Below are 12,458 nucleotides of genomic sequence, written 5' to 3' on the forward strand. Positions count from 1 at the left end.
TTCAGTCTGTGAAAAGCGACCAAGCTGTTTCATCCATGAGAACAGCCTCCAGTAGTGCATGAAGTGTCTCACATTAACACTGTCTCTAAATCCAGGTATTTGTCCTGCGACCATCACCCTACACCCTGGGCACATATAGGAAGTCAGGGGAACGTTGGTACATGCAGGAGACACCGTTGTGCCTCAGCATTGGACATCTTCTCTCCTACTTCATGTCAGATTCCAACTCAACTGACTTCACCAACCCCTCCACCTTCATCCTGCTGGGCATTCCTGGCCTGGAAGAAGCCCATGTCTGGATCTCCATTCCCTTCTGCACCATGTACGCCATAGCCATCTTGGGGAACTTCACCATCCTGTTCATCATAAAGATGGAGCTGAGACTCCATGGGCCCATGTACTATTTCCTCTGCATGCTCGCTTTCACCGACCTGGTCCTGTCTACATCCATTCTGCCCAAAATGTTGAGCATCTTCTGGTTCAATTCCAGGGAGATCAATTTCAGTGCCTGCCTCACTCAGATGTACTTCATTCTCAGCTTCTTTTTGATAGGGTCTGGAATCCTCGTGGCCACAGCTTTTGATCTCTATGTGGCCATCTGCTATCCCCTGAGACATTCCACCACCCTGACAAACCCTGTGGTGACCAAAATTGGCCTGGCCGTGGTGCTGCGCGACATCATGCTCATACTGCCCTATCCCTTCCTGGTGAGGAGGTGGCCATATTGTAGAACTAACATCATTCCAAATACCTACTGTGAGCACATAGCTGTGGTGAAGCTGGCCTGCACCGACATCAGCGTCAGTAGTTACTACAGCCTCTCTGTGGCATTCTTGGTGATTGGTATGCATGTGTTTTTTATTGCCATATCCTACACCTAGATCCTCAGGGCCATCTTCAGCCTCCCAACAAAGGACACCCGCCTCAAGACTTTTGGGACCTGAGGCTCCCACCTCTGTGTCATCTTAGCCTTTTACATCCCACATTTCTTTGCCGCCCTCACGCAACGGTTTGGGCACAATGTGGCCCTGCATTTGCGTGTTCTCATGGCCAACATGTACCTGCTGGTGCCCCCCATGCTAAACCCCATCATCTATGGGGCGAAGACCTAGGACATCCGGGATAGGCTGCTCCAGCTCTTTACTCATTAAGGGACCTAAAATTTTCTCCTGGTGCTCTGGTTCTCAGACCGCACTCTATGCAGAGCTGGCTGCTGACACGGTGCTCGGGCCTCTTCCCTGAATCACTGACTGGCCAGTCAAAGAGACATTAAACCTTTCCCTGACCTTACTGTGCTGTTTCAGCATGACAAACTGGGGAATCTGTCTATGTACAACTCATAGAGTTGTCACCTTTCTAATTGCTTCTAAAGACCCAGAAAAGTGGGGAGGGCTGGGGAGGAGTGGGATGGGGAGTCCCGGGGACTAGATTTGGGTCAGGACTAGACCAAGAACCAGTGAAAGTTGCTTCAGGACTCCTGTTCCCATCTGGGTCACCCCCAGCACTATCCCCGTAGCATCTAATGAACACAGACAGCTCCATTGTAAGGTGACCATGTGCCGCAGTACCCTCCAGGGGGCTCATCATGTCCCCATGGTGCTGGGTGCTGGACGGACAGCACCTGCCCCAAATCCCAATAATGAGAAGACACAAGGGGCTGAGATGGGGTGCTGTGGGCTGGGAAAGCCTGAGCTGTTGGGGTTGCTCCGTCTGACAATCGATTAGCATCCTGCAGGGGGCAGTCATGGTTGGGATGAGTGCATGGTGGGGAAGGGGCCAGAGCCCCCCATCGGGAGGTGTGTCAGGCATGAGAGAAATCTGTACGGCAGTCCGGAGACTGCCTGGCTCTCATCCAGGGTCCGTCACTGCTGGGCTGAAGCTCACACTGTGTCCTGGAGGTCTGTGGCCCCGTGATGCAATTGGCCCAGGACCGTCAGGAAGCTGAGAGCGGTGACCATCACTGTGGCTGCAGCCCCTGAGAACTGGAGAGAGACAGCCAGCAAAGTGAAAGGCTGGGGCGAGCAGGGGGATTGCAGCACCGATGGCAAGGCTAGAGCCGGCAGCATTCCCCTGAGTGCTCAGCACCGGCTGGGACCCATGGGTGCCACTTGGCAGCACAATAAAATGGAGGGTGCAGAGAAGAGCTGAAAAGTGGAGCATGGAGCAGGAACATCTGATGCACAAGAGAAGGGTTAAAAGGAGTCTGTTCAGCCAATCACTCAGATAAACAAGTTTGTTTACATTTGCAGAAGATAATGCTGCCTGATTCTTGTTTACAATGTCACCTGAAAGTGAGAATAAGCATTCACATGGCACTGTTCTAACGAGTGACGCAAGATATTTACATGCCAGATGCGCTTAACATTCACATGCCTCTTCATGCTTCAGCCATCATTTCAGAGGACATGCTTCCATTCTCATGAGGCTCATTAAAAACATAACACGTTAATTAAATTTGTTTAGTTCCAAGTGTTTAGTTACTGGTTTTCCTTTCCCCTCAGTGTCCCCTTCAGTAGGGATCTGAGTCTAAGGCCATCTTTGGGGTCTTGGTATGCCAGTTATAAGAGGAATTTGCATGGTGGCTAACGCTCTGTGGCTCTGCTGCCCAACCCCAGGGTTTGCCCATGGAAATAATCCACCCCCGCTCCCACCTTGGACTTTCCCTGTGATCCCTACTCCCAGCACTGGGATTTTCCCCTCCCCTTTTCCTATAGGGTTGTGATCTGTGCTCTCTGGGCTAAGAGGTGTGTCTTCTCCCAGCAGCTCATTCACAGCTGGTTTCTGTGTCTTCCCAACCCAGGGAATTTCCTCCTCCCCTCTGTCAGCTGGGTCATTAGCATTTCCATAGACAACCATTGATTCAGTTGGAGCTACATCCTGTCTTAAAGAGACAGAGTTAGTTTTCACAAGCACGTCAGGAACAAAGTCCTGAAAAATTGTGACCTGGATTGGAATACGCTGAGTCACCCCTCTCTCTACCCAGAGAGGTCAGTTGTGTGACTACTCCCCTCCAGCAGGTGAGTTACACAGTTCCCTTTCGAAGCCTAAGCCACAGGCTGGGTGCCTGGGAGCACAAATGCTGAATCGTCCATTCTGTCCTGCGCATCCTCCCCCATGTGATCAGTGAGGAGACATTCCTGTACTCCCACTATTCCTCCCCCAGTTTCCTCCTCTGGGCCCCCCTCTAGGACACATACCCCTATGCTCTCTAGAGTGGGAACTATCCCCTGATCAGCCGTGAAGGGCTCACAGCTAACAGCCTGGACAGTTGTCTCAGTGGCAGGCTCTCCACCCCCACCCCTCCTTTCCTGAGTTGGTGTTATAGAATTAAAGAACTGGAAGGGACCTCGAGAGGTCATCTAGTCCAGTCCCCTGCACTCAAGGCAGGACTAAGTATTATCTAGAGACCATCCCTGACAGGTGTTTGTCCAACCTGCTCTTAAAAATCCCCAATGATTGAGATTCCATGACCTCCCGAGGCAATTTATTCCAGTGCTTAACCACTCTTACAATTAGGAAGTTTTTCCTAATGTCCAACCTAAACCTCCATTGCTGCAAATTCAGCCCATTGTTTCTTGTCCTATCCTCAGAGGTTAAGAAGAACAAATTTTCTCCCTCCTCCTTGTAACAACCTTTTATGTACTTGAAAACTGTTATCATGTCCACTCTCAGTCTTCTCTTCTCCAGACTAAACAAACCCAATTTTTCCAATTTTCCCTCACTGGTCATGTTTCTAGACCTTGAAAAATTTTGGTTGCTCTTCTCTGGACTTTCTCCAATTTGTTCACATCTTTCCTGAGATATGTTGCCCAGAACTGAGCATAATGCTAAAGTTGAGGCCTAATCAGTGTGGAGTAGAGCAGAAGAATTACTTCTTGTGTCTTGCTTACAACACTCCTACTAATACATTGCAGAATGATGTTTGCTTTTTTTGCAAAAGCGTTACACTGTTGACTCATATTTAGCTTGTGGTCCATAATGACCCCCAGATCCCTTTCTGCAGTACTCCTTCCGAGACAGTCATTTCCCATTTTGTATGTGTGCAACTGATTGTTCCTTCCCAAGTGGAGTACTTTGCATTTGTCCTTATTGAATTTCATTCTATTTACTTCAGACCATTTCTCCAGTTGTCCAGATCCTTTTGAATTTTAATCCTATCCTCCAAAGCACTTGCTACCCCTCCCAGCTTGGTATCATCTGCAAACTTTATAAGTGTACTCTCTATGCCATTATCTAAATCATTGATGAAGATATTGAACAGAACCGGACCCAGAACTGATCCCCGAGGGACCCCACTCGTTATGCCCTTCCAGCATGACTGTAAACCACTGTTAACTACTCTCTGGGAATGATTTTCCAACCAGTTATGCACCCACCTAAGAGTAGCTCCATCTAGGTTGTACTTCCCTAGTTTATTTATGAGAAGGTCATGCGAGACAGTATCAAAAACCTTACTAAAGTCAAGATTTACCACATCTACTGCTTTCCCCCATCCACAAGGCTTGTTACTCTGTCAAAGAAAGCTATCAGGTTGGTTTGACACGATTTGTTCTTGACAAATCCATGCTGTTACTTATCACCTTATTATCTTCTAGATGTTTGCAAATTGATTGGTTAATTATTTGCTCCATTATCTTTCCAGGTACAGAAATTAAACTGACTGGTCTGTAATTCCCTGGGTTGTCCTTATTTCCCTTTTTATAGATGGGCACTATATTTGCCCTTTTCCAGTCTTCTGGAATCTCTCCTGTCTTCCATGACTTTTCAAAGATAATTGCTAATGGCTCAGATATCTCCTCAGTCAGTTCCTTGAGTATTCTAGGATGCATTTCATCAGGCCCTGGTGATTTGAAGAAATCTAACTTGTCTAAGTAATTTTTGACTTGTTCTTTCCCTATTTTAGACTCTGATCTTACTTCATTTTCACTGGCATTCACTATGTTAGATGTTCACTCGCCACCAACGTTCATGGTGAAAATGGAAACAAATAAGACATTAAGCACCTCTGCCATTTCCACATTTTCTGTTATTGTCTTTCCCCCATCATCGAGTAACGGGCCTACTCTGTCCTTGGTCTTCCTCTTGCTTCTAAAGTATTTGTAGAAATTTTTTTGGTTTCCTTTTATGTCCCTAGCTAGTTTGATCTCGTTTAGTGCCTTGCCTTTTCTAATTTTGTCTCTACACACTTGTGATATTTGTTTATATTCATCTTTTGTAATTTGACAGAGTTTCCACTTTTTGTAGGACTCTTTTTTTGAGTTTTAGATCATTGAATGTCTCCTGGTTAAGCCAGGGTGGTCTCTTGCCATACTTCTTATCTTTCCTACGCAGTGGGATAGTGTTGCTTCCTGCTCCAGCGCTAAAGGAACCCACACCCACCTCCTCAGTGCTTTCTGTGATTCTATCACCCTTCTCTGGGCTCCCCCTGGGACTATAAAAGAATACTTGGGCCCTGATCCTGTCATCTCAAATCTGCTTAAGCTTCATCAGGGAAACTCAAGTCACAAGACTGAGGTCTCCAGTTCCATTCTGGATCACCCTGATATTGGACATTCGACTGCAACCTAAGGATCAATTCTGAAAACTCTTTGCTACTCTAAAGCTCACCATCATTACCATGAAACTGACTTAAGAATTCTATTCATGTCTCTACGTATAATGATATCTGGTTACTGCAGTGCAGAAGGTAGCATTGCATCATTAACCGGGGCCACCTCCTACCCTCAGGCAAGCTCCTTGTCAGGCTGCAGCAGCTCCCGTCCCAGCTTCGGAGCAGAGGGAGCCCAGCTGTGTGGGGGTTGGGTGGGAGGTGGACAGTGTGACAGGATGTGCCCCCAGCGTGAAGCCTGGGAGCTGTTGGGGCTGCTGTGCCCCCAAACCACTCAGCTGGGTTGGCCTCTCCCCTTGCTCTGCTGGTGACACACAGCCAGCCCCTCCGGGCTGAACAGGACAGCAGGTGGCGCCACACACCCGACTAAGTGATCTGAGGGCTTTACCTAAGCCACTCATGGACCAACAATGGAGGCACGAGCCACTTTCCCAGCTCCCCAGCCTTGCACCCCGATGGAGCTTAAATCCAGAATTAGACTGTCTTGAACTGCACAGCAATGTGTACAGCATAAACTCATTAAATAATCCACTCTCCCCTTGATGGAGGGAAGATATTCAACACCCTTTCTTAACAGAGCTAAGATTTCCAAACACTTCACTCAAAAACACACTGGTTAAGATAAAACATTATTCAGGTTTATTAACTACAGAAGGATAGATGTTAAGTGATTATAAGTGATAACAAAGAGATCAAAGCAGGTTACCTAGGAAATCAAACAATCTTGCAATCTAAGATTTCTACAAACTAGGTAGGATTTGAATCAGCAATATCTCACCCTGACTGATGATACAAGCAGTCTTACAGATTCTTGAGGCACAGGCTGCATCTGCTTTGCAGCTTGGGTTCCCCTCCCCTATTCAAAGTCCTCTGCCTTTCAGAGCTTCTTGAAGGTTTTGAGTTGTGCAAGAAAGAATACAAGAGATGATGTCACTCCCCATCTTTTACAGTTTCTTCCAGCTTGCTGGAAGGTCTATGCATGTGATATGGGGGATCCACCCCATTCATCAAACATTCTCCATTGTCTCTGTGCTCCCTCCAAAGAGGCTTCCTTGTACAGAGTTCCTGTGCTAGTGGTTTCTTCCCTCGGTGGGTGTTGACGACAGCAATTAACGCTGTCTGGCTACACCATTGACATATCTGACAAGCTAGTTTTGGGTGTTTCGAGCCTCACATCACACTTTAGTAACACACACATAGCACGATTTCATAACTTCACATACAATGATCGCACATACAACCCAAGGAGATATCAATGTTTAGCAGATCAAGACTTTTAGAATAATAGCTCACAGGGAATATTTTGTACAAAACGTACCATAATTACATCACCATGGTCAATATGGGGTGCTTCGGAGTGCAGAGTATCACAGGGATGATCCAGAGAGTGAAAGGGGGAGGAGAAGAGAGGAGAGAGTTGCAGACGGGGCCTTGAGGGGAAGACGTAGAGCAGGGGTGGGGAATCAGGCTTCCAGTTACCAGGAATGAGAGAGGCAACATCCCTATAAGTTGCACATAGACAGATTAGCCAATTTATCATTCTGACACAGCACAGTAAGGTCAGGAAGGGATTTTATGTCTCTATGACTGGCCAGTCAGTGATTCAGGGAAGCGGGCCCAGCACCATGTCACCAGCCAGCACTGCATGGAGCTCAGTCTGACAGCCAGATCACCAGGAGAAAGCTTTAGGTCCTTTATGAGTAAAGATCTGGAGCAGCCTATCCCAGATCTCTTGGGTCCTCACCCCATAGATGATGGGGTTTAACATGGGGGGCACCAGGAGACACACGTTGTCCATGAGAACATGGAAATACAGGGCCATATTGTGTCCAAACCGTTGCGTGATGGTGGAGAAGATATGTGGGGTATAAGAGGCTAAGATGACACAGAGGTGGGAGCTGCAGGTCCCAAAAGTCTTGAGGCGGGTGTCCTTTGTTGGGAGGCTGAAGATGGCCCTGAGGATCTGGGTATAGGACACAGCAATACAAAACACATCCACACCGGTCACAAAGAATGCCACAGAGAGGCTGTAGTAACTACTGATGCGGATGTCGGTGCAGGCCAGCTTCACTACAGCTATGTGCTTGCAGTATGTGTAGGGAATGATGTTGGTTCTGCAATATGGCCACTTACTCGCCAGGAAGGGATAGGGAAATATGAACATGACACCACGCAGCACCATGGCCAGGCCAATTTTGGCCACCACAGGGTTTGTCAGAGTGGTGGAATGTCTCAGGGGATCACAGATGGCCACGTAGCGATCAAAAGCCATGGCCACAAGGATCCCAGACTGCATCACAGAGAAGCTGATAAGGAAGTACATCTGGGTGAGGCAGGCACTGAAATGGATCTCCCTGGAATTGAACCAGAAGATGCTCAGCATTTTGGGTAGGACGGATGTAGACTGGACCAGGTCAGTGACGACCAGCATGCAGAGGAAATAGTACATGGGCCGATGGAGGCTTGGCTCCCTCTTCACGATGAAAAGGATGGTGAAGTTCCCCAAGATGACTATGGCGTACATGGCACAGAAGGGGATGGAGATCCAGACATGGGCTGCCTCCAGGCCAGGAACGCCCAGCAGGATGAAGGTGGATGGGTTTGTGAAATTGGTTGAGTTGGAATCTGACATGGTGTAGGGGAGAAGGTGTCCAACACTGAGCCAGAACGGTGTTTCCTGCATAGACCGTACGTTCCCCTGACTTCCTGTATGGCCCTGGGGCTAGCGTGATGGTCGCAGGACAAATGTCTGGATGGAGAGAAAATGTTAATATTAGACACTACATGCACAACTGGAAGCTCTTCTCATGGATGAAGCCGATTGGTCGCTCTTCACACACTGAAAAATGGCATTTTCATTATTCAGATAAATGAATTATGAACAACTGACCCTACTAATGTCAATTCCATATTTTATGGTGCTCCTTTCGTCAATTATTCCCACACATCGTGGTGTGGGAAACTTTAATAGGCATCAGCGGGAAACACAAGTGGATACTGGTTTCCCTCATTGTGCCTTAGGCCTTATCTACACTGCCAAGTTTTTTTTGCCAAAAAGGCAGCATTTGGTGAAGAAATAGTGGAGGTGAAACACTACAAAGCCACTTTTGACTACACAACTCCTCAGTTTCAGTGATTTAATAAAGGGACCTTGATGAGACTTGTAAGGCCTTTTACTCAAAAGTTTTGTCACTGAAGTGCCAGTGTAGACACCGTGCTTGATTTCATTGCTGTAATTGGCCTCCTGAAGGCATCCCACAATGCCCATCCTAACCATTCTGGTCAGGAGATTCAACTCTGCTGCCCTGCATCCAGGTAAATACTTTCCACTCCTCCTCCTTTAAAGGCCTAGGAATTTTGAAATTCCCCTTCCTGTTTGCTCAGCATGGAGTGTTCACATCACATCTTCCCAGGTGGCCATGACGGCTCTATGCAGCAAATGGTCTCCAGCTTGGACCACTGTGGAGCTGCTGGATCTGCTCAGTGTTTGGGGAGAGGAGGCTGTGCAGTCCCAGCTGAGCACCAGCTGTAGGAATTTCAGTACCTTGGGGAAGATTTCTTGCAGCTTGCGGGAAAAGGGCTATGATCGGGACAAGCTGAAGTGCAGAGCAAAGGTGAAGGCGCTGAGGCACACGTACCAGCAGGCAAGGGAGGCAAACAGTCACTCCTGTGCTGTGCCCCAGACCTGCCATTTTATCAGGAGTTGGACGCTATCCTTGGCAGCGACCCAACTTCCACCACCAAGAGCTGACGGAAATGGACCTAACCCAGAGGAGGAGGTCATCGATGAAGAGATGGAGGCATTAGAAGATGTGGAGCCCATGCTGGGGTTGCCCAGTGCTATGTCCAGTCAGGAACTGTTCTCCGCTCTGGAGGAGTCCAGCCAGTCTCGTCAGTCACAATCAGGTGAGCCAGAAGCAGGAGAAGAGACCCCTGGTAAGTGGTTTTGTTTTGTGAAGTGCAGAGGTGGGTTGAAGGCAGAGAAATGTGCAAGGCTGGCTGTGTTTGAGTGTGCTGGGCATTTCCCCAAGCAGCTAGGCAGAATGGCAGAACAGGGTGTTGATGCACACTGAGAATTTCACTGGAATCCTCCAGAGAGATCTCTAGGAAACCTTCCAGCAATGTGGGTGTTTGTAGCGGGGTTCTACAGGGATCAGTTCTAGGCCAGATGCGATTCAATATTTTCATCAATGATCTGGAAGCAAATAGAAAATTGTTCCAAGTAAAATTTGCGGACTACCCAAAGATTGGCAGAGTGGTTACAATGAGGAGGCCAGGGCAGGCATACCGATTGATCTGGAGCATTTGTTGAGTTAGGCCCATGCAAACAAAATGTTTTAATACAGTCAAATACAAAGCGATCCTTTTGGAACAGGGAATGCAGGCCTGACCCCCAGACTAGGGCACTGTATTATGGAACGCAGGGACCCTGAAAAGGATTTAGGGGTGATTGTGGACAACTAATTCATTGTGACCTCCCGGTGTGATGCTCTGGCTAAAATGGCTAATGTGATCCTTGGATGTATAATCAGGGGAGTGATGAGTTGGATCACGGGAAGGATTTTACCTCTGTACATGGCATTGATGAAACCGACTGTGTGAAGTTCTGGGGTCCCCATTTCAAAAAGGATTTTGAAAAATTGGAGAGGGTGCAAAAAAAAAATGATTGGAGACTGGAGAAGATGCCTGACAGAGAAAGATTTAAAGAGCTTCATCTATTTATCTCATCAAAAAGACAATCAAACAGAGACTTCCATGGGGAGAAAACAGTGGGTGCTAATGGGCTCTGTAATTTAGTTTAGAAAGGCAGAGGAAAACCCAATGGCTGGAAGCTGAAACCAGACAAATTTCAACTGGAAATAAAGTCCAAATGATTAGCACTCAGGGTGATTAACCGTTGGGACAAACTGCAAAGGGAAGTGGTGGATTTTCCAACTCCCCATGTCTGCAGATCCAGACTCGATGCTTTTCTGGAAGATCTGCTTGAGGGCTTGTCTACACTTAAAACACTACAGCAGCACTGCAAAGCACTAAAGTGTAGACACTACTTACATGGATGACAGGGGTTCTCCCATCAGCACAGGTAATTCACCTCCCCGAGAGATGGTAGCAAGGTCAATGGAAGAATTGTTCCATCGACCTCATGCTGTTTACATCAGGGTTAGGTTGATATAGCGACATGTCTCAGGGGTGTGGATTCTTTTGCTATTGCAAAAAAACCAAATGCAATTTTGGGTTGCATTAACAGAGGCATAGTTATGGTAGGTGGCAAGTTATGGTAGGTGAAAGTACCTGTCAAGGTTCCTTCCCCACTCTGAACTCTAGGGTACAGATGTGGGGACCTGCATGAAAACCTCCCAAGCTTACCTTTATCAGCTTAGGTTAAAAATTCCCCAAGGTACAAACTATTTTATCTTTTGCCCTTGGACTTTCGCTGCCACCACCAAACGTCTAACCGGTTTTATTTTATTAGGAAAGAGCCAGTTTGGAAACGTCTTTCCCCCCAAAATCCTCACCAAAACCTTGCACCCCCCTTCCTGGGGAAGGTTTGATAAAAATCCTCACCAATTTGCATAGGTGACCACAGACCCAAACCCTTGGATCTTAGAACAATGAAAAAAGCATTCAGTTCTTGAAAAGAAACATTTTAATAGAAGAAACAGTAAAAAGAATCACCTCTGTAAAATCAGGATGGTAAATACCTTACAGGGTAATTAGATTCAAAATGTAGAGAATCCCTCTAGGCAAAACCTTAAGTTACAAAAAGACACAAAGACAGGAATATTCATTCTATTCAGCACAGAATATTTTCTCAGCCATTTAAAGAAATCATAATCTAACGCATATCTAGGTAGATTACTTACTAAATTCTAAGACTCCATTCCTGTTGTGTCCCCGGCAAAAGCATCACACAGACAGACCCCAACCCTTTGTTTCTCCCCCTCTCCAGGTTTGGAAGTATCTTGTCTCCTCATTGGTCATTGTGATCAGGTGCCAGCGAGGTTATCCTAGCTTCTTAAAACTTTAAAGGGTTTTTCCTCTGGCCAGGAAGGATTTTAAAGGTGTTTACCCCTTCCCTTTATATTTATGACACGCCCCCCAAATCACAGATAAGGTGAAACACTGGCTGGGATTTCTTCCTGGAGCTCTAGAAAAAAACAGAGTTAAATAGATACATGCACCTCTAAATATACTACCAAGTATATAAAGACTAACAATATTTCCACATCTCAAGGACGATTTTAACCAGTTGTAATTTCCCGGGGTGGCATGAAGCCACTGTAGCGCAGCATGGTCAGTTTGCAGGTGGAAAAGCTGTCCCCAAACATATGGGTGTAGCTTTTCCAGAGCGTAGACAATAGTGTAACATTCTTTTTCACTGACTGACCAGTTGCTTTCCCTCTCAGACAGCTTCTTGCTGAGAAACACTACAGGGTGGAATTCTTGATCCGGTCCTTCCTGCATTAAAACTGCTCCTACACCACGCTTGGATGCATCAGTGGTTACTAGGAACGGTTTGTCAAAGTCTGGGGCCCTTAGTGCAGGGTCAGACATGAGTGTTGCTTTAAGCTGGTTAAAGGCCTTCTGACACTCTTCGGTCTACTGAACAGCATTTCGCTGTTTCTTTTTGGTTAGGTCTGTCAGTGGGGCGGCGATTTGTCTGTATTGTGGTACAAATCTCCTGTAATAACCAGCCAAGCCTAAGAAGGATTGAACCTGTTTCTTTGACCTTAGGACAGGCCACTTTTGGATAGCATCCACTTTGGCCTGTAGGGGGTTGATAGTTCCTTGACCCACCTGGTGTCCAAGGTAAGTCACTCTGTTTAGGCCTATTTGACACTTCTTAGCC

At 46.9% G+C, this 12,458-nt stretch overlaps 1 protein-coding gene and 1 pseudogene across 1 annotated transcript; one reads left to right on the plus strand and one right to left on the minus strand.

The window, feature by feature from the left end:
- The first annotated feature begins 212 nt into the window (after positions 1-212).
- LOC142068851 (olfactory receptor 52R1-like) lies at positions 213-1,151 on the plus strand (annotated as a pseudogene).
- Positions 1,152-7,277: 6,126 nt separating this feature from the next.
- On the minus strand, positions 7,278-8,291 carry LOC125636284 (olfactory receptor 52R1-like). The gene has a single exon (XM_048849206.2). It carries the CDS (start codon positions 8,289-8,291, stop codon positions 7,278-7,280), a length of 1,014 nt encoding a protein of 337 aa, XP_048705163.2.
- Between the last annotated feature and the right edge of the window lie 4,167 nt (positions 8,292-12,458).

The sequence above is a fragment of the Caretta caretta genome, chromosome 1 (genome assembly GCF_965140235.1).
Source record: "Caretta caretta isolate rCarCar2 chromosome 1, rCarCar1.hap1, whole genome shotgun sequence".
NCBI lineage: Eukaryota > Metazoa > Chordata > Testudines > Cheloniidae > Caretta > Caretta caretta.

Coding starts and splice junctions, on each gene's coding strand:
- LOC125636284 (XM_048849206.2), bottom strand. CDS start 8,291: ATGCAGGAAACACCGTTCTGGCTCAGTGTTGGACACCTTCTCCCCTAC.